Source organism: Accipiter gentilis, chromosome 1 (genome assembly GCF_929443795.1).
Source record: "Accipiter gentilis chromosome 1, bAccGen1.1, whole genome shotgun sequence".
Lineage (NCBI taxonomy): Eukaryota > Metazoa > Chordata > Aves > Accipitriformes > Accipitridae > Astur > Astur gentilis.
The window spans coordinates 7,270,190-7,290,831 of NC_064880.1; the positions used below are offsets into that span (position 1 = coordinate 7,270,190).

A 20,642-nucleotide genomic window follows, 5' to 3' on the forward strand; every position below is an offset into this window, starting at 1 on the left:
ATAAAGCTTATTTTAAAGTACGGATGAACTCCACGTCATTTAATTGCTTGTCAGATGGAGATCCTGGGCTGGCACCGGTGGCGGCACGCGGGCATCTCCGTGGTGGCACCGGGCCCAAGCCATGAGGGTGTTGGGCAGGGTGGATGTCCCCCCTGCCCTGGCTGCCGTGTGAATCGGGGCATCCCTGGGGCGATGGGGGATGCCGGTGGGATGTAGGAGGCGGCTGCATCCCTGGACCAGCTCTTTCCCAGGACCAGCTGCCGGCCGAGCACTTGCACCTGGATGCGGTGATGCTGGCGAGAGGCTGGGGCTGTCGGTGCATCAGTATAAAACGGGGATTTAAGGATTTAAGGTAAGTAAAGATTTGGGAATGTGGTGGAACAGCCAGGAGATGTCCCCGTCGGATATGGAAGGTGTAATGCTAAGGGCCAAGAAAAGCAGGTAGGACAGAGAAATGAGGTTTTGTGCTCGTAACGCTCGTTGGTGGATAAATTATTGCTACTAATTTACGCATGGATAAATTATTAATTTGCAGATGGCGTTGGTCACTTTGTAGGGTCGTGCCAGCGCTTCCAGCGGGGCCTGTGGGTGTTTTGGGGTTGATGGCTGTGTTTGCAGGCTGCAGTGAAATGGAGGACCGCTGTGTCGGAGGCGAGGGCTGCGGGCGCAGCGGAGCTGGGTGGCTGGTGCTGCGGTTGATGGTGGTGGTGTGCCCAGGGAGGCCGTACGAGGGGTCAGGGTGTCCTGCAGGGAAGGTGTCCCGCAGACCCACGCTCCACAGTCAGAGCCGCTCGAGGTACTCTAGCTACGATCGAGCGGGGCGGGGGGGAAGACCATTTTGGATAAGACCTGTGATGATTTTGTGTTTTTTAAAACTGTAATGAGGGTATAGATGAAGAGATGTGCCTTTTTTTTTTTTTCTTTTAACAGAAACATCCTTCTGGGTTTGAGAGCAGCTGCAGAGCAGGTAAGAGCCACCACAGTCTGAAATGGGGAGAATAAGAAAAAGAAAAAAAAAAGAAAAAAATAACCAGAAGCCAGCTGGCTATCCAGCTCTGTCACCTGAAGCTGTAATATGGTATTAATGGGAATTAAACATTGCATTAAAGTGTGACTGTTGAGGGAGGCAGAGGTGAGCCGGGCGCAGACCATGGCAGGGTTTGCCGCACTTGGAGCAGTTCCCTGCAAATATTTGGTTTTGTCCTTCGCTTGCAGTGTGCAAGGGACGGGGTGCGGGTGCTCACCCACCCCAGCCATCGTTTTAAAAGCTCCGGGTGCCCATCGGCAACTGGGAACGTGGCAGAGCTGTGGGTGCAACACAGGTCCCGGTGTCGTTTCTGCTGTTGTCCGGTTGTAGCAGACGCCTGTCCCTGCGCCGTGGGGACCGTCACGCGTGTCGTGGGCCATCACCTGGCCCTGGAGAGGGGCAAAACGGGTGTCATTGTCTGCGCCAGAGCCGGTTGTGGCCGAGGCGAGCAGAGGGAGCTTGTTCCCTGCAATCCGTGGGTGATGTCCTGGGCCGAGGGATGTCTGCTTGGTGGCTTCATCCCCGCCTCAACCTGCATTTCTTCGGCCATGGAGGGCAGGCACGCCAGGGCTGCAGCAGCCTGTCCCTGCTGCATGGCTGCTGCATGGCTGCTGCATCCCCCTTGCACATCGGCTTCGTCCCCGCTGCGGCACGCTGCGATGCTGCCATCGTGTGAGCGGTCCCCGAGCCGCATCCATCCAGGCCTCCGGCCGGGAGCGCTGCAGCCGCCACGGGGAATGCAGGGGATGCGGCAGCCGCCTCGGTGACCCTCATGCCCGCCGTGAATCCCCGCGGCCACGTCTCGTCCCTGCCCGAGGTTTGCGCGGCCAGTTGACTTTTGATGCCCAAAATCAACGAACCACCCCCCCGCAGCGCTCCTGGCTGAAAATAAGACTTATTCGTGTCTGAGAGACGCAGAAAGCAGCCCAACAAATGCAACGGGAGGTAGTTTTTAGGCCTGGCCTGAGGCGTGTTTTATTTTGGGTCCGACTCGCGGCGTCGGTGCACTTTGCGCTGACAATGTTGTTGTGCAGATGGAGTTGCAAGCGTGTTTCTGCGGTGAGGACTTTAGACCAAGAAAGGAAAATATCGCAGCCCTGTGGCAGGGCACGAGGTGTTGTGCCGGGACGGCCGGGGTACCCTGCAGAGGCGGGGGGGCACGCAGGGACTGCTGCACGCCTTTACCGGCACGTAAGCAAACAGTTCTCGTCCCGGCTTTGGTTTTGGGTGACGTTACAACCAAGCCGTGTTTACCCATCGCGCTGCAGCCATGCGCTAGTAACCTGTAGATGGGGAGCAGGTCTCAGAGGTTGCAGCAGGGAAGCAGGGCTGAGTCCTGGGGAGGTTTCTGGCTCCGGCGCTGACTCACCCCATCGCTTTAGGCACGCGATCTCAGCTCCCTGGACTGTATTTTTTGCGTTAAAGAGCTAAACCTGTATACACTAAATAGCTGTATAAATCATCGGGATGGGTGGTGGTTTTTGAGACGTGGTTGGTCGCAGACTGTGGGTGATGGGGGCCATGAATGGTGGCATCTCCCCCAATGCCGGTGTCAAGGGCTGCCATGGAGGCTGCTGGTTTATTGCTCGGGATCGCTGAAAATTTGGAAACATCCCTGTCGTTTATGCACCCATTTTCAGCATTTCCCTTGAAGGTGTCTTACTTTTGCTGCTATGTGTGTTCAAAGCCAATATTGGAAACGCCTTTCTGAGTCCTCGCCTGCGAAGCCCAGGGGATGTGGCAGTGCCCAAAAGCATCCCTCGCTGCTGGCATCCCATGGGGCCTTTGGGACATTCCGCTCTGCCGAGCGAGCGTCGTCCCTGCAACTGTCCCCCACTTCAGCCCTGGTCCTCGGCTTCCTGCTGCCCCAACCTGATGCAGCCACAAGCACTGGCAGTGGCACAGACTGAGTTGCTCCGCTCCATCCGACCGGGATACTGAAGCTGCTATCGGGCCCTGTATCCAGGTAATAAGATTTCCTTGGAGTTTTATCACCGCTGGTGAGTGATTTCCCAGCACTTTCCCATTCTCGGCACAAGCCATCGCTCACCATCTGTTCTGCAAAGCTACATTCAACCTCTGCTCAGCTCTTTTAAATATCTAGCCGCACGACACCACCATAGCTCTCCTCTTCCAGCCCTGTTATCCTCAATCCCTGGATCTCATATTCCCAAGCCCTCCCTTGTCCTGATCAAGCTACTCGCTTCCCGATGGTGCAACCCAGGACACGGAAGCCCCAACGAAAATGAAGAATTTCTTCAACCCTCTCTATCACGTCACGCCGGCAGCGACGGGGGGGTTCTCCTGCCCAGCCAAGCTGCGCTTCGGCAAGGCACGAAGCATCACTGGTGAGATGCAGCAGCCCCCAAACTGGCGCCAGGAGGAAGCTGCAGGTTACTTATTATTAATAACAGCAGCTTTACTTATGCAGCTTCCCAGGTTGCAGACGTGCGTGTGCTTGAAATGGCAGACGGCGACGTGGCGCGGCGGTTAGACTGGTTGTACCGGAACCGCCGTCCTCTACACCACGTCCCGGCAGCCCCCGGGGACACCCGCTGCCCGCACCGCCTCGGCAGCGCAGTCCCGGTGTGAAGGGCAGCGCGGGCTCCTCGCCTCGCTGGGGAGATGCCGGCAGGTCGCATCCTGCCACCGAGGATTGTGCCAAGCAGGAGCGTGCAGAAAAGCCTCCCGGGCTGCTGCTTTCCTCGGTTTTTCCGCTTGTGTGGCAGGTTCCCAGCTTGCAACCTTGGCAGGGGCTCTCTAAATTGGGGTATAGATACCAAAGCACGAGGGAGAGAGATACCAGTTATAGACCAGTGCGTGTGGGCTGGGAACTGGGATCTGAGGGAGTCCATCCCGGAACAGGATGGGATGGACTTTCATCCCAGGGACAAAGCCAGGTCTCTGCCGTGCTCCGTGTCCCCGCAGGAAATGTTGGGAAAACTAGCCCAGGCTGGAGCGAGGGACCAGGAATTCGGAAGCAGACTCCGGCTGGGAGCGGGCGGCTGCGGCATGGCCGCCGAAGCCGGCTTGTAGGCGCAGATGGCTGCAGCATGGCTGCTCCGCTGCAGCATGGCTGCTCCCCCAGGCAGATGGTGTGCCTGGCAAATATTGCGCTCGTGTTTCCCCACGCGCCGGCAGCCGCGGCGAGCGAGGAGCCGGGCGCTTCAGTTGGTGGTGCTGAGGAAGGGGCTGGATGCGGCTCCCGAGGGCAGGGCACGTCGGGGGCTTTTGCCGCTGCTCTGGGCAATGGGGCAGCGGTTAATTAGCGCAGCTAGGGAAGGATCATTTAATTGATGCTCAGGCTGCCCCAGGATCCCCTATTTTGTTTTCCTGGGCTGGTTGCTGGTGTAGCTTTGCGGGCCGTGGGCAGAAATTCACCGTCACTGCTGCCAGCTGCTGGTGATCTGCCTCTTCTGGAGGGGTGCAAGTGCCCGGGACAAGACTGTCCCCCAGCCCGGGGAGGGGGAAATCAAACCTCCCCCCTCCTGAAAGGCTGTGCTGTCAAGGGAAGGGACAGCTCGGGGGCTGTAAGAGCAGGGGGACGGAGGGAGTAGAAACCTGAGCATCCTCCCCAGCCCCAGATGTGTTATACTTCTGGTGCTAATTAGCTGTAAAGAATAATTCTCTGTTTTCATAGATATGCAGTCTGGTGGTTCAGATGATTTGACTCAAATGGTTGGACTTTTCCTCTTTCAGGATAAGCCATCCGGCTGCAGGTATCTGGGGATGGCATGTCACCTGGAGCAGTGGTTTTGGCTTGCTGTTGGAAAGGTTTGGAGGAATCCTGGCATGCGGCTGGGTGATTTTAATGTACGTGTTGAGCACCTTCCTTTGAGCAGAAAAAAGCAGGGGAAAACTGCCGGTGAGCAATTTCTACCACTAACGTAGGGTAACATGAGTCCCTGGCATCTCTGCAAGTACCAGAGCATCAAATGCCTCTCTGAAAGGCCCTTTTGTTGCCTGCTGATGCCTCCCGTTGGGGTTCCTGTTTCTCCTTGGTGTTCTGTACAAGTAAAGGCTTTATCCCACGTAGTTGGCTGGATAAACGCCCCAGAGAAGTACCAGCCCGCCCCAAATTGGGCAGCAAGTGTGTGCAAGGGGAGGATTTGAGCTGCCCGTAGATAAATACCCATGCCAGGACAGCTGCTCTAGCTAGGAAGGCAAATGACGCTAGGGTATGGATGTAAATGCATTAGACCGCAGCAAAGGGCACGGCAGAGAAGACAGGCCCATTCACAGCCATCCAGGCTCTGCCCTTCGAGGGATGTGAGCGAGGCCCCTTAATTTAAGGATGGGCAAACCAGTCTGAGTCAGCATCGCGAGGGGAGAGGAGAAAGAAATCTGCTCCAAAGGCAAGAACTGAGCGAAGGAAGAGCTGAAATGGCTCGAGCGTGCCAACACGGACATGTGCAGCCGCCTCCGGCTCGCCTGGCCCTGCCGCTACAGAAAAGGCAGTTTCTGGCCGATACTCAGCTCTGCAGAGCGGGACAGTGGGAACACGAGGAGCCGCTTTATGAATGTCCCCTCTGTGCTCGTGGTCTCTAGGGCCCCTCTGCGGGGGGGGGGGGTGGGGTGACCTGGCTCCAGCTCAGGCGGGGTTGTCCCCGCGCAGGATCAGTGACAGTCACTGCGTAAAGTGCATTTTCCCCCCCGCTTTCTCGCAGCTAACCTGCAGAGAAAACAATTCCCTGCTATAGCTACCAACTGCCAGAGCTGCTGGAGACGACGACAGGTTTGTGTTTGATACAGGAAGGTGCTGCGGGGAGGGGAAGGAGCGGGGGCAATTTCCCTCAGCAGGGTGGCAAAGCCTGAAAATGCATTAAATAATCCGTACAAGGGGAAAAAAAAAAAAACAAACCCATACTCAGATATATTTAATAATTTTTTTTTTTCTTTTTATAGTATGGCTCTTGAAATTGGCCTTTGATTAGAGAAGGAAGGTATCGTGAGTGGGAAAGGGCAGCACTGCTGTGCACTGGGAGGAGGAGCCGGCGCAGGTGAGTCAGTGGAAAATACCACGGGCACCGTGCGGGATTGTGCTGGTATGGAGAGATGCAGGGAAATGGGGGGTTCCACCTGGCATCCTGAGCACCGGCGGCCCCGAGGCAGGGCTGCAGCATGCTGATTCACAAGAGGGGACGTGACAAGCTATGTTGGGTTCGTGATGGCTTTTCCCTTCGCAAGGACTTGCAGGGCTTAAGGGACAGAAAAACTACAGTGGCTGGTCCAGCAAGTGTAGCAATGCTGCTTTTTCACTTATGGCTGGGCAAAACCCACCCTGAGTGTCACCTCCAACAGAATTTCAGTCCTTGGGGGTGTTTAGTATTAAGGCTGGGTGGGAGAAAGGCCTGGACAAACACGTCCCGGTTGCCACTGGGATGGCAGCCGGGGAGAGGTGTCGTGGGACGCGGCATTAACTGTGATGGGGTTTGCCAAAACCGATGCCCAGCATCTAGCTGCCCCCACTGTGCCACTGCTTGGGGAGCATGCTCCAACCTTTGTAGTTATTGTATGTATATTGCATGGAAAGATTGTTTAGTCGCGTCTTCATAGACACGCACAGCAATGTGCAGAGGTTCCCCGCTTCCACACCCCGGAGCAGCCCATGACCCCGTGCGTAACTGCGGCTGTTAATTGTTCGTTAGTAACCTCCTACCAAATTGGGGGTAGGAGCCTGGTGGGTCGGTTCAGCCTGGAAACCACGGGACCGTCTGGCTATGAGGCCAAGGCACGTGGCCAGCAGCCTGGCTGAGGGCCATACCCGGGAACGGCTCTTCCCAGTGAGCGGATGGTTAACTGGGAGCGTTTACAGAGGGCAGCAGGGTGGTAAAAGCGCTTTCCAGGGCTTGTTGTGAACACAAGCCTGGCTTTGTGGGGATGTTGGCTTTGCCCTGTTGAACGGAGCGATGAGCCCGAGCGGTTGTGGTTCCTCAAAATGGGGCTTTCTGCAAACAGTGCTCGGAACTGCTCATTTGAGGAAAGGCTCTGCTCATCGGTATGAGCCGGTTTTCCCTCGCAAGCTGGTTTTTAAACTAGAGGTGGGGGCTGTGATGCTTGGGGCACCGTGCTGACCCTGCTTGGAGTGGGTGTGACACAACCCGCGGCCCCAGCCTGGTCCCTATTCCGCCTGGGACCAGGCATGGGAAAACATACGATTTTTATCCATTGCACGATGAACGGTAGGAACTGCAGGAAAGAGGTGCTGCAGGACCAGCCTCTGGGGTGCAGGGACCCCTGGGAATCTGGCAGGCCGGAGTCCATCCCCTTCACGCTTGGATGCACAACTAGGGTGGGAAAAGGAACAGATTTTACTTGGTTGCCACCATAGCACATCCCTTTCCTGACTGAGCTCGTTCTTGCTGGAAGTGCAGACCTTCTGGAGAAGGGGAACCAAACTCAGCCTGTGCAATTTCCCCCTACCCCCCCCCCCCGCCCCGCCCAGGCTTTCTGAGAACTTTTAGAAAATACCAAAAGAAACCACAGCTCCGGAATAGGGCTGGATGAGAGCGTGTCAGTGATGGTCAGGATCAGCCCAGCCAGGCTTAACACGATGTCAAGAGCTTCCAGGAGAGCAAATCCCCCTCTGCCTCCCCTCGGGTCGCTGTGTGCTCTGTTAATTGCCCGCAGCCGGGGCAGGGAAGCCTTTGCGGAGGGGAAGGAGAGCCCTGCCTGCACCCCGGAGCCTTGCCTCCCTGCCCGGCCCGGGGTTCTCGGCCGTTTTGAGGCGTCTCCTTGCTCCTGCCCCTCTCCATCCTCCCGGTTTCCAGCGGCGGACCCCGCTGCGGCTGGGTGGGCCGGAGCCGGAGCCGGGCCGGGCCGCCCCGCCGCCGAGGGCCGGGCCCTGCTGCAAAGCGCCGCCCCGGGAGGGCAGGGCCGGGCCGGGCCGACAGGGCCCCGCCGCGGCCGGGAAGGAGGTACGTGGGGCCGGGGTGGGCCCGGGGGCGAAGGGACCCCCTGTCCCGGGAAGGGACGGCGACCGGGCCCGGCTCGGTGCCCGGGACCAGGCTGGGGTTGGGACCCCGGTGGGGGTTTTGCCCTGTGGTGTTCGCACCCCCACCCCCCCAGCGCCGGGGCAGCTTGTGAGGGCTGGGATCCGCCTGGTGTGAGGGGGCCCACGGGGGTCTCTGAGCGTGGCCTGTGGGAGACAGGGACACCCCCCCCCCGCCCCCCCGGGCGAGCTCATAAAGGTGGAAGCACCCGTGGGGAGGGAAACATCCCCAAAAGCGGGGTGTGGGCCAGCGGGCACTAGTGGGTCGGGGCATCAGGGTTTTGGGGAGCGTCGGGGGTCAGCCGTTGGGGGCACAAGGGTTTGGGGGCACCTCGGGGCGGCCTTCGTGAGAGGAGCTGTCATTTGGGGAAGGATGGGCTGCAGCAACATCGGCGTGGGGAGGAGACGAGCCCCACGCCAAACCCACCAGCGCCTTCGCGGCCGGTCCCCACGGACGGCAGCGTGGTGGGGGGGTCGCGTATGGCGAGGCCGTTGCTCGAAGAGGGTCAGTCCCCGGGAAGGCGCGAGGGACAGGGTGTGCGCGAGTCTGTTGGGAAAGCAAACAAAGAGAAAGAGAAGGAAAACCTGCGCCAGGCAGGTCCGTGCCGGGTGGTTTGTGAACCGAACACCGGTCGGTGGGGTTTCGGTTCTTCTTATCGTGCCGTTACCGCAAAAAGAAAGAGCAGCTTGGGGCTTTGAAGGGCTCCGGCAAATCTGCAAACGTCTCCCAGGTGTTAGTTTAAGAAAGTAAGCCCACCGTGAAAGCAAGTCAAGCAGCAGCAGTGGGGGTTTGGCAGCCGGCGCGGCCGTGGCCCCCGGCGTGTGCGGTTAGTCACTCTAGGTGTGTGCCGGGTCGGCACGCACCCTCCTGCGCCGTGGTTTTGGGATACGGCCCATGACAGGCGCAATTATTTTAGGAAGCTCCTATCTCCGCTTGCTGCGATGATTAATTCCTGCGTTATCTTAAGGGGCAAGGGAAGGACAGCATTATCCTTGGGTTGGAAGGCAAGGTCAGGTAGGAAAGCCTGTCAGGTGGGTGTTTGTCGGTGGCTGCCAGTTTCGGTAGCCCGGTGCCGGCGGCCAGGAGGGAACGAAGCCTGCCGGCCCCGCTCCACCAGTGCTAAGCTTGGCCTCTGTCACAGCCCCGTGTCGGGACTCGTAACTGCTGGGGAGGGTGGGTTTATTGACTTTATTGCTGACAGCTTTGCCTGGCTGTTTTTTTCCCCTCTAAGCCAGCTCTGCCCATTTGTGTGTGTGTCGGGTGCAATCCCAGCGTGCATCTTCCCCTTATTGACTTAAAAACGGGCTGTCTCGGGAATGGCGGTGCACCCAGCGCCGGTGCAACAGAAGTAGATTGAGGTGCCTGGCTGCTGCGGAGATTGCGTGTGAGGGACCCCCGTGTCGAGGGTCGCCCGTGCCCTGTGGAAGCTCCCTGGGTCTGGGGGAGCAACGCCAGCCGTCAGCAGCACGTCCCAAAGCACTTGTCTGCAAAGACATGTTGGAGGTGATGGGGTGGGGATGAGCGTCTCTGAGCCCAGCGTAGCTGGGTTTCTTGGGAAGCACGGCCGTGTGAGCAGAAATCAGCAGTTCTGTGAGCAACGTCCTGAATGAGATGGGCTGCGCTCAGCTTCGCGTGGTGGAGCCTGGGTGAGATGAAGCTGCACCAGGACGCGTGCTCCTGGCTTTCAGCTAATGGGCTTTAGCTGCTGGTGGGATTTCAGGCTCCTTAAAAGCTCCTACGGTGCAGACCTTGGCTGTTGCTTGGTGGGATGCAGCAGCATTGCATCTCTCTATGATGTAGCTGAGCGTCCTGCAGCCATCCAAGGCCCTGGACATCTTGGCATGACAGCCAGAAGGGAAAACCAACCTCCCAGGTGGCGATGAGGAATGCGTGGGTGTGGGGCTGGTGAACCCAGCCCTCCACTGAAATGACACGAAATTATGTGAGATGCCTTTGATTTTATCTGTGGGTAATTACACGGGTGGGAAAATTCTCGGGAAGTGCCTGGGGAAGGAGGAATGTTTGGCCGTCGGTACCCTGAAGATAGCCGAGTGTTGGTGACGCTCAGCGCTGCGGCGGTGCCGTAACGTGCTGCCCACAGACGTGCTCCCGTGGAGATCCCGGGAGGCCAGGGCCAGGCGGAGCTGTCTGCCCGCACTCCTGGCCAGAGCCCAGGAGGAGGGATCCCTCCGGCAGCCCAGGTACGTGTCTGTCTCCCGAAAGCTGCTCAATGCGTTTCTTGTTCCCAGTGTAGTTATTAGGCAGAAACTGCTGTTGAGGCTCTGCCGAAGCAGCTGACTGTTCTGCGTGAGCTGTGCAAGTAGCATGCAGCGACATAATCCCCCGGCAAACTTCCATCCCTATCAAACTACCTGTGCCTGCCTCGCTGAACACTGTTGCTTTGTGCCTGGCTGGCTCCGTCCCTCCCCCTGCATTGCCCGTCTCTCCCTTTCTGCCCTGTTGGCTGCTCTCTGCCGTCTGCAGCGGATTTTGTTTGTGGGTCTTGCTTGTGGGAGAAAGCTGTTTTAAAAGTGCAGGGAGAGGCGATGCTGCACTGGGGGGCAGCGAGATGAAGGATGTTGCTGAAAATCCAGGCTGAGGATGAGGAAGGTGGCACTAGCGAGGCCGATGGCAGTGCGGCATGCTGGATTAGTGGCTTGTAGCGAGGGGAGCACTGGGGAGGAAAGATAAGACTCCAGGGGCTCCTGTGGTGTGACAGGAGCTGCTTGGAGTGCTCTGGGAGGGCTGGGAAGTGCTCCGAGGCAGTGGGAATGCCAGATTTGGCTTTGGAAGGCATCAGAAGGGCAGAAGGATAATGTCTACAAGTGCTGAAAGGCACTGGAGGAGAGTGCATTTTCCGGCACCGGGACGGCACGAGGTCACAGACTAAAAAACCATGCGCAGGCTGCTGGGAGGAATGGCTTTATCTCTGGCAGGAAACAGCAGATTTGGAAAACTGAGGAAAAACAAACCCAAACCAAACAAAACCCAAACGTGCAAAGTGGAGTCAGAAAGAAAGCAGGAAGGAGACAAAGTCAAAGTGCTGGGATTTTCCCAGGCTGGCATGCTTTCCCAGGCCTGGGCGCACAGGGTGGGCTGGCAATTCGACTCCCTTGTCTAGCTCGAAGAGAGGTAAATGCCCCAAAGCCCCGTCTCTGGCTCAGCAGAGCCTGGCCGGGAGGTATTTGCCTGGCACCAGCTACAGGTGTGAGCCAGGCTCAGGAAAAGCCATGGGACGCTGCTCACGCAGCGGGCTGGGACACAGCGCGGGCTCGCCGACCTCCGGCGTTGCCATGAGTTTGTGCCGGCACGGTCTCGGTAGCTGTGGCAACGTTATCCCCGGCAATAAATGGCGATGCCCTTAAATATAAATTTAAAAGGACTCTTTGTCCGAGTCCATTACTGGTTTGCAGCAAGCGCTGCTCTGATGGCCGTAATGAAATAACGAGGAGAGGAAGACTCTGGAAGGCAGTATCCCATATGTCGATGGCAAAGTTCAAGCTAATGGCCGGCTGCCGCATAGTGACGATTAAGGCTCGGGGGATACGGTTGCTGTGGCTTGCGTGATCTGTGCCAGCTCTTTAAACCAGTGGCGACTTGATTGCCCACCTGTGTCCGGAGTTAGAAAGGATGCAGTGGTGGTGGCAGATGCTATCAGCTGGAGAAGGGCCAGGTGCCACGTTGTACCAATGGGGCGTTTTGCGAGCCCTGTCCCTGTCATCCTGCAGCCGTCGGCGGCGTTGCGGTGGCCGCGGCGGGCAGGCGGCCGGGCGGATTTGCAGCATCCTAAGCCCAGGAGTGGGCTGGGCGGCCTTTGCTTTCCCGTGACGCCCTTGTTTTGCAGGAAACTGCAGCACCGGGGCTGGGGGCCCTGGGCTTTCCTCTGGGGTGGGCTGGTGCCAGACCCAGACAAGGGGGGAGCACCTCGTGTAGAGTTTTAAGAAAACACTGCTGCTCGCCTGGTTCTGTCTGTAAGAGTGCGAGTGAGGAGGAGGTGTTAAAAAATAAAAATAAAAAAGATGGTGAAATAGCTCTTAAAATGTCTGTAGGGAATGCTAAGAGTGATGAATGTGGGTGCATTCCTGTGCGCTCTTGGCAGGAAGCATAAGCAGCAAAATGTGGAAAAGTCCTGGTAGTCTGCACGGGGCTGTCCCTCCCGGTCTCTGTATTCCCTGGTGAGATGCTCTAAAATGGGCTGGGTATTTGTCCAAGTGACCAGGAATTGGCCAGACGGGCAGCAATGCTGCTTTTCCCAGCTCAGCTGGATATCTCTGGGCATTTCTCTCCCCATTTTCCCTGCTGAGGCAGGGGAATTCCTTGCATCCCCTGGGCTGCATCTGGCCAGAAATGTCCCTGCTGCTGCGGCCAGGTATAATGTGGGCAGCGAAAAAGAGAAAATATTGCCTGAGTCCTGACCTGTTGGTTGTCTGACTCCACGTGGAGTTCTGTGTTGCTGGTGGGTTGAGCCCTTGCGTAACGAGGGCTCCGCGCAAGGTTACTGCAGCTGCGGGAATGAGCTCGTGGGGATGTGCTGCAGTCGCTAATTAGCAGGGAGGGTGGTTAATGAGAAGGCTGGCTGGGTGTAAGCATGAAGATGAAGGTAGCTGTCCCCTGGAGCTGGGGCCGGGCAGGGAGGTGAAGCACAGCCTGGTTCAGTGTTACCCCCGCCTCCGATCATCTCACCCGACCCGGGGCCAGGGCCAAACCCTCTGGGACTTCCAGCCCCACCTCCAGAAGGCACAAAGCTCTCTAGAAATGCCCACGCATGAGCAACTGATCTCCGGTGTGTTGAGGATTGCTGCTGAAAGGAGCCGGGGGAACTTGTGGCCGTGACTTGGGAAGAGGTGGGCACTGAACTGCCGCCAGCGCTGGGAGCAGCTTGGGAAGGGGGAGAGCTGTGGCTCTGGTCATCCGATGTAAGCTAATGTGCAGTGGGCTCTAGGCTCTTTGGATGTTGGGAGAATAGATTTTTTTTTTTTCCCCCAAAAAAAAAAAATTTTTCGAGAAAATTAGTCTCATATTTTTGGACTGGCGCTGGAGTTGCACACTGGCTTTCAGAGGCAGACTCCAAGGGGACGTGTTGCGAGCCGTGCATCATGCTCCAACTCCTCCTTGGGAGCGAGGAAGCCTTGGAGCTCAGTGTGAGCGAGCTCATCCCTTGCCTCTGACTGTGTCAGGGTTTGACCCGTTCCCCGAACTGCAGACTCATCTCTCGTGAACCCGTGACAAAGGTATCGCTGCTGGAGCATGAGCGGGAAGGTGATGTCATGAAACGGGAAAAATCCAAAGGTCGCGGAGGGCAGAGGAGCGTGGGTGCTGCCGTGGGCAGCGATGGGTGTCGTGCTTCCTCGTGAGTCACCCTGACGGGGTTGGCGTTTCACCAAGAGTACCGAGATGTGGAGCACGATCCGGGGCCAACTCTGTTGGGGGGTCTGCGTCCCTGCGGTGGGACCGTTGTTGTGGAGGACTGGTGTCTGCCACAGAGGAGAAGGTGCTGTCTGCTGCCGGCCTGCCTGCATGCCCGTGCCAAAAGCTTTTGGGGCACGGCCAGGTGTGTTGGCGTGCAGTGCTCGAGAAAAGGCCTTATCCCGAGCCCTCCCATGCTGAATTAACAGTCGGAAGCATCCTAAGAGAAGTTGTAAAGCGTCCCTTGACTCCGGCAGCCTGCAGGGAGCTGGTGAGAGGTGCGAGAAGCCCGGCCGAGCGCGGAGGAGGTGCGGGTGCCCCCCGGCTTTGCAGCCGAGACGGTGGAGTTTAATGATTCGGAGATCCTGGTGTAAATCATTGCCAGCGCAGGGCCGCAGGCGTGCGTGGGACGGGGACGAAGGTGGGTCTGGCTGCAGGGAAGACCCCATGCCGCAGGTGGAGGGAAGGGGACGCGGGCAGGCGGGGGCCAGAGCGGGGCTGGAGTGCTTGGCTAGCACTCGCCCCCCTGATGGAGGGGTTTGGTTGCCAACGGGAGCCGCGGCTCCATGGTGCTGGCGAGCTGAGGGGGGGAAGAAGAGAACGGGCTCGCCTGACATGGTGTAAGGACGGTGAGTAAGGGTCAGGTGCTCGGGGCTTTGCACCGTAGGAGAGCGCAGCAGAGCAGTTATGGTAAACAGGGAAATCATGGCAGAAAAATTCCTCGAGGATTATTAAACTGGTACAGCCATGGAGCAGGGAATTCCCCCGTTGCTGGACCTGGGAGTACGGCGCTGTACGTGTGCTGCTCTAACCAGTTCCCTTGGGACAGCCTCAGCAGATGCCACCTTGGAGATACCAGCCACAGCGAGATTTTGGGAGCGAGTCGGTGGTTGGTTTGAGGCTTCCTTGAACCCTCAAGTTGCGGCACCCTTTTGCCATGCTGAGCGGTGGCCATCTCACCGGGGCCGTCCCTGTTGTTCTAGACAGCGCCAGGAATGCTGGACGTGAGACAGAGATAGCAGCAGCTCTCTTCTCTGGCCGCTGACGTCAGGACACCGGGGTTATTGCTAAAGCAGCGATAGGAGTGCGCTCTAGGAAGCCAAAAGAAGAGCTAATTCAATGGAGAGACAGACTTGTATGTCAAGTCTCCTGCTTTAATCTGATTGCCAGGGCTGCAGGGTAGCACAGCAAGGGATCTGCGTAAAACTTTCAGGCTTAGAGATGATGTAGCAGCTGAAATCCTGCCTGCTTCTAGGGGTGAGGTGCCCAAGGGAAGCCAGGAAGATCGGGAACAGGCACAGAGGTTTAGACACCACAGGTAAATGTTACCAGCCCTGCATGTTTTCTGTGGCCACCGTGTGTGCAGTGCAATTTTTCTGCCCCAAAGCCATCGCAGCAGTTTGCAAGGGAAATCTCGGCTGGCTGATGTCTGATTGTGAAGTGCCTTCCCAAATAGCATAGGGATGGGAGCTCATCTGGATAAATAGGTAAGGACAAAACCCCACAGCTGCCCACACAGCAAAGTTTGGAAGACCGCAAATGAGAAGCAGGGGTGCTGATAAATCAGAGCCTCAGTGGTCCTCACCGCAGGATTGGGCATCACCAGCACGGCTGGCAGCGGGGCCTGATGCAGCAGAGGGTGGACGAAGGATGAAGATGTACGGTGCAGTTTGCCTTGTGTGTGGTTTTATGGGCTCACGCAGCGTGGCGAGCGTGTGGCAGGTTTGCATTGCAGGTGCTCTCCGGAGCAGAGGGGGCTGTTTGGGAAGCGTGGGATGTAGACGGTGCTCTACATAGGCATCGCTTGCCCCAGCGCGCTCAGGGGCAGGCAGGGAGCAAAGACTTTGTGTAGGAGGGCAGAGGCCGCTGCTGGGACCCGCAGTCTCAGGTTCAGAAGCGCTCGGGTAGGACGTGCTGCCGAGCTGTGATGGCTCTCGGGATGTCGGTGAGGACCTTTTGGGTGTAGCATTTGCCGCAACCTCGGCAGCTGCTTGCTAGGACCGAATTAAAGCCGGGGGCAGGTTAGCGGGGCAGGGGATGCCTTCCCCGATGGGCAGATGGTGCTGGCTCTGCCAGCGGGGCTGGGCATGACAGGCTTGCCCCTGCCTGCCTGCCTGCCAGCGGCTTCCGTAGGGCAGGGCTTGGCAGCTTGTGTTTGCCCAATAACCCTGGACAGACCGCGGGAGCGAAGACTTTGCCCTGCCTGGATCCGTGCGAATGCTGACAACCCCGATGCGGGGCCGGAGCTGGGACATCCCTCAGCGAGCCTCCGAAGCGGTGCTGGGGCACAGGCAGTGAGCGGGCTGCGAGGGAGAAGTTGCTCTGCAGGCTTCTCCTCTCCTCTCCGGGCTTGCGTGTGTGTCTTTTCCTGTAAGCGGCTGGAGCTGGTCTGTTTTCTGGGAATGCTGGTTTATTCTGGCCCTTGACCCTGTGAACTAGGCTTGCGCTCGAGCTAAACAAGAAAACGTGAAGCTTGGGACCATCGAACAGGACGGCTGCGCTGAAGGGTGAGGGTGTGTATGGAGACAGTACGCAGCAGCAGCGTACCCAAGGGCGATTTCTAGCACAAACAAGCGTCGAGAAGCCGGGGAGGAAAGGATAAAACTCTGGCACGTTTGCGCAGCTGCATGCTGGTTTTGGCACATGCGTAAAACTGGGAGGCTGCAAAGGAGGCTGCTGCAAGGCTCATTCGGGTGGAGATGGGGGAGCTTTGTTGCAGGGGTTGGAGTTACTCACCCACGGTTTGCAGGAAGGAGTTGCACTTGCAGTTGCCATCTTCGCAAGCCGAGGTCAGGGAGGCGAGCGGCCAGGGGATGCAGTTCCACATGTTTATTTTTGGAAAGCGAGCGCATCTGGTCCTGGCGACTCGGAAAACGCAGACGTTCAAGGCGACAGCAGAGGAGGAGTTCCTATCTGTGGCCTGGCTGGTCGGGAACGGCTGTACTCGGACGGACCCGAGCCCGCTGCAGTCAGCAGGACACAGCCAGCCTGTGTTACTCCGGGGTGGGCGAACGCTGGCCAGAAGCGAGACAGGGGCTGTACCGAAGGCTCGCTTTTGCAGCAGCCCTTGCCCCAGCAGCAGTTGGGGGAAGGCGCAGGGTTGGCTTGGCTGGGAGAGCGGCAGTTTTGCTTTCTCTTCTCCGGGCAGGGAGGCATTGCGGTGCAGGCAGCCCTGCTCCGTCTTGGACAGAGGGAAAAAGAGAAGTTGCACAGCTAGAGGTTTGTTTCTGAGCGGTTTCTGGTTAGTTTGCATTGTCAGCAGCTGTTTGCCTAAGGCAGCACAGCTCCATAAAGCAGGGAGTATTTGTATAAGCAGTGAACTTCTTTTGGATGGCATTTTTGCTGGTGCTGTGAAGAGGTCAGTTATCCTGTTCCTAGGGATGGTTAATGTAAGTCCTTAGCAAATGTTAGTAATTCAGTTCATTCCTAAGGTTGGTGGATATTACGGCTGAGGAAGTAGCAAAGGGTCACGATGAGAACGGCCAGCAACGATCCTGCTGCCAACTGCCGTGTTGTGTCCTGACGCGCGGGAGAATTAGATTTCCAGCATGAGTTGGATAAAACGATGATATCGCGGCCAGCGAAATGGTATCTGCGTAGCCTTTGCCTCCCGCCGTGCCCTAACCATCATTTTCCATCTCTTCCCAGAGCTCACTGCCTGCCGTGGGAGGGGACCGCACGCATGGTAGCAGGCCTATACCCATCCCGACCTGAGCCATGCTGTAAGGTGAGGGCAGACCGGCCGGCCAGCCAGCAGCGGGAGCGATGGCCCAGTCTCGGGCCAATGGCTCGCACTACGCCCTGACGGCGATAGGGCTGGGGATGCTCGTCCTTGGCATCATCATGGCTGTCTGGAACCTCGTCCCCGGCTTCGGCCCCACCGACAAACCCTCCACCCACGCCGGGAACAGCAGCAAGCCCGATCGCGGCACCGGGGGCATTTTGAAGAGCAAGACCTTCTCGGTGGCGTACGTGTTGGTAGGGGCAGGCGTGCTGCTGCTCCTGCTCTCCATCTGCTTGAATATCCGGGACAAGAAGAGGCAAAATGAAGATATCGTTCGCGTGCAGCACCAAGCATCTGCCGAGCCCTCGCACCAGGAGGACAGGTGAGCCTTTTGGGGGAGAAAGGGAGCGGGAAGGAGCGTAGGAATGAAACCGAGGGCTGTTACCCTTCCTCAGTGAGGTCAGGAGCAAGAAGAGTCAGGCTGATAGCAGCATGTGCTATAAGATAAAGGCAAGTGCATCTTGGTGTTTAGGGTTTGAATACGTTCCCAGATCAGGAAGGAATGACTCCAGCTGTTTTTATGGTGCTGTAGGTGAAAGGGAGCACTGTTTGTGTATAAACCAGGGTCGAGATGGAGCCGTGGCCCAGCCAGCGCTGCCGAGACGTGTCACTCCTGGCTTCATCAGCCTGCGGTCAGCATGCTGCGAGGGAGCGCCAGGGGCGGTGGTTAATGGTTAACGCAGAATAGTGGGCTCACTGCTGTGAGCCAGGCAAGGAAGGGGCTGCAGAGGGAGAGGAGCAGGAGATGTAGGACATGTTGTCTGGATGGGTGCAGCCAGAGGCAGCAAGCAGCCTTTCAGCTGCGGCTGCAGCAGCAAATGGAGTTTAGACCCGGTGAAAGTTTGCAGGGCTCTCCTGTTCACTCGGGGAACTCGCAAGGAGTGGAGCAAAGGCTGCTGCCACAGCAGGCACGGTCTGAACAAACACAGGGCGCGGGAGAAGTCCCCGGTCGTCTCGGCAGCCTGGGGAATCGGCACGGTGCCCGGTGCGGGCTGTGCCTTTGCAGAGAGAGGCAGTGGGGCATTGGGACACCCTGGAGTGTGAGGTGGCAGGAGGAGACGATGGCTCTGCTGGCTGCTGCCTAGAGAATGCTGCGGGGGAGAGCTGCCATCGGTGACTGCAGAGAATTACTCTGTGTGCAGATCCACCCAGAAAACTGTTTTTCCTTATTAGATTGTAAAGGTAACTTCGTAATGCAGAAGCAGTGCCAAGTACGTGTGCGCAGGTACCTGTGGCATAGATGGTAACGTATTGCAGAGCCGAATCTTTGCAGAAACGCTCAAGGTAGATACCCAACCCAAAAGACCTCCAAGTGGCAAAGACAGAGGGGTGATGCCCCTTCCAAATGTGTTCTGACTTATCGTCGAGAGGCGGGGAGAGAAGCCAGCGTTCTGCTGGGGGAAGAAATCTCTGCTGCACAATAGAAAAAGAGGTTTTGTGGGCAGAGAAAGCGATGACCAAAGACAGACCTATGTCACAAGGAAGTAAAACCAAGTTTGAATATAGGTGGGGTTGTGATCTGTTCTGTCAAACAAAAAGGAACTGGTACATAATGTAGAAGGGCAAATAATTTGTTAAGGTTTCGAGGTAGGGGGTGGTTTTATTCTCTTCTCCATCCCCTACCCACAGTGAAGCTGAAATGATGTGCTACTGACAGCCTGATTATTATTTTTTTCCCTCCAGTCAAGAAGAGGACGAAGATGTGTCTTCCCAGTACTACGTCCCCAGCTACGAGGAGGTGATGAACACGGGCTACTCTGAGCCCAGAGACTTAGACAGGAGCAACAGGATCAGCGTCTCCCTGCCCTCCTACGAGTCGCTGACGGGGCTCGACGAAAGCACCCAGCCGCCGGGAGCCGCCAGCGCAGAGCCAGGCACGGAGCGGCAGCCCAGCCGGCACAGCTCGCGCCTGAGCAAGCGGCTGAAGCCACTGAAGGTCCGGAGGATCAAGTCAGAGAAGCTGCACTTGAAGGACATCAGGCTAAACCTTGCGCAGGGGAACAGCACAGCTCCTATCACGATAGAGCCGCTGACCCCTCCGCCCAAGTATGAGGAGATCCAGGAGAAAGTGCCAGAGAGCCAGCAAATGACTTAAAAAAAAAAAAAAAAAAAAAAAAAAAAGGAATCTGTGATGCTGCTGAGGGTTTGTTTTTTGGGGTATTTTTGTTTTGTTTTGTTTCTTTTAAAATAACCACACTAAGTGGGGCTCAGTCTGTGGGTGCAGAAGCGGTCAGGGCTCCCCGGAAGCTGCCATGCAGAGGACACAATGGGTGCGTAGCGCTGCGGCATGGGGACGGGACAAGCTTTTCCCAGGATGGGGCTTTACAAAAGACTAGGGGGAAAGAAACCTGAATGCCAATAGCTCTGCTGCTCTGAAGTAAATGAAGGCTGAAAGTACCAAAAGCGTAATTTGTGGTGTTTTGCATAAGGACCACCAATGCATCTTCTTACCTCCTCTCCCCTTTGCTGCCAGCAAGACTCTTCCAAGCCACCAAACTGATATTGAACAAGGATTTTCCAAGTGGAAAAGGGAAATGTTCCTTGTTTTTTCAGTGCCTTTTCTTTGAGTAAGGGAAACCGCGTTGCCAGAGTAGCACTGCGGCTTTCCCCCGGCTCCCGGCTGGGACTGGGATGGTGGCCCAGGGCCAGCCCCGACTCCTGCCAAGGTCTGTGCTTGCTGGTGGGAAGCGGGCCGAAATGGGCCCCGTGGTCCTCGGGGGGAGGATGGATTTCTTGCCTCGGTTGCCTTCCCCTGTTGTGTTTTGTGCTCCGATGAGAAGGGACGGTCCGTTCAAGGCAAGCGGATAAATCCAGGGGGTTGGGAGCCGAGTGCGCTGCTGCCAGGAGGTGTGCAGGGTGAAACGTCGGTTGAGCATGCTGTGCGAGCAGTTCTAAATAAATATTTTGTACATTGTGTTTGTGTGTGTGCACTCGTATGTAGTTGGCCCTTCCCAAGGTTTGCAAGGCGAAGTGCCCTGAAATCAGTCGGCTATTTTAGGGCGGATGCTGCTCCACGGGCATCCCGGCCACACGCCACCTCCTGCGCTTCCAGCAAAGCCATCGACGATAAAGCTGTCAGCATATTCAGCCACGGGCTCCCTCAGATGGTCGGATTTTGGAAGGTGTGGGTAGAGAGGAGAATCTCCCATGTATTTGTAGCAGATGTCACCGTGGCCAGTCTGCTCTCTGCGTCTGGGCTGCCAGTACGGATGTGGCTTTGTTGGTATGATGCTGATACTGATGTAGTTATGGACTGTTCAGCAGAGGTTGACTTGGCACTGTGGTTGATATAAGGTGTGAGAGGAGCGCAAGTGACCGAAATGAAGGCAAAGAAGAGATGCTGGTCCAAATCCATACAACAGTTTCTCTTGTTAGTTATTATTTCATATTGCAGCTCTTAATTTCTGTTGTAGCACAGGAATTGTACTTTGCC

At 57.2% G+C, this 20,642-nt stretch overlaps 1 protein-coding gene across 3 annotated transcripts; it reads left to right on the forward strand.

The window, feature by feature from the left end:
• Nucleotides 1-5,644: 5,644 nt before the first annotated feature.
• Nucleotides 5,645-20,123, forward strand: TMEM51 (transmembrane protein 51). Of its 3 annotated transcripts, XM_049811814.1 has the most exons (4): nt 5,645-5,762; nt 5,933-6,027; nt 17,074-17,531; nt 18,893-20,123. In XM_049811814.1, exons 3-4 carry the CDS (start codon nt 17,191-17,193, stop codon nt 19,302-19,304), a joined length of 753 nt encoding a protein of 250 aa, XP_049667771.1. In that variant the 5' UTR covers nt 5,645-5,762; nt 5,933-6,027; nt 17,074-17,190; the 3' UTR covers nt 19,305-20,123. The 3 variants fall into 3 exon arrangements, with proteins under 3 accessions (XP_049667771.1, XP_049667780.1, XP_049667790.1); XM_049811823.1 differs by lacking the exons at nt 5,645-5,762; nt 5,933-6,027 and adding an exon at nt 7,887-7,944; XM_049811833.1 differs by lacking the exons at nt 5,645-5,762; nt 5,933-6,027 and adding an exon at nt 16,105-16,214.
• Nucleotides 20,124-20,642: the final 519 nt, after the last annotated feature.

Excerpts from the sequence above, each read along its gene's own strand:
- TMEM51 (XM_049811814.1), top strand. The coding sequence starts at position 17,191 with ATGGCCCAGTCTCGGGCCAATGGCTCGCACTACGCCCTGACGGCGATA. Across the intron at positions 17,532-18,892 it reads CCCTCGCACCAGGAGGACAG|TCAAGAAGAGGACGAAGATG; the intron begins GTGAGCCTTTTG and ends TTTTCCCTCCAG.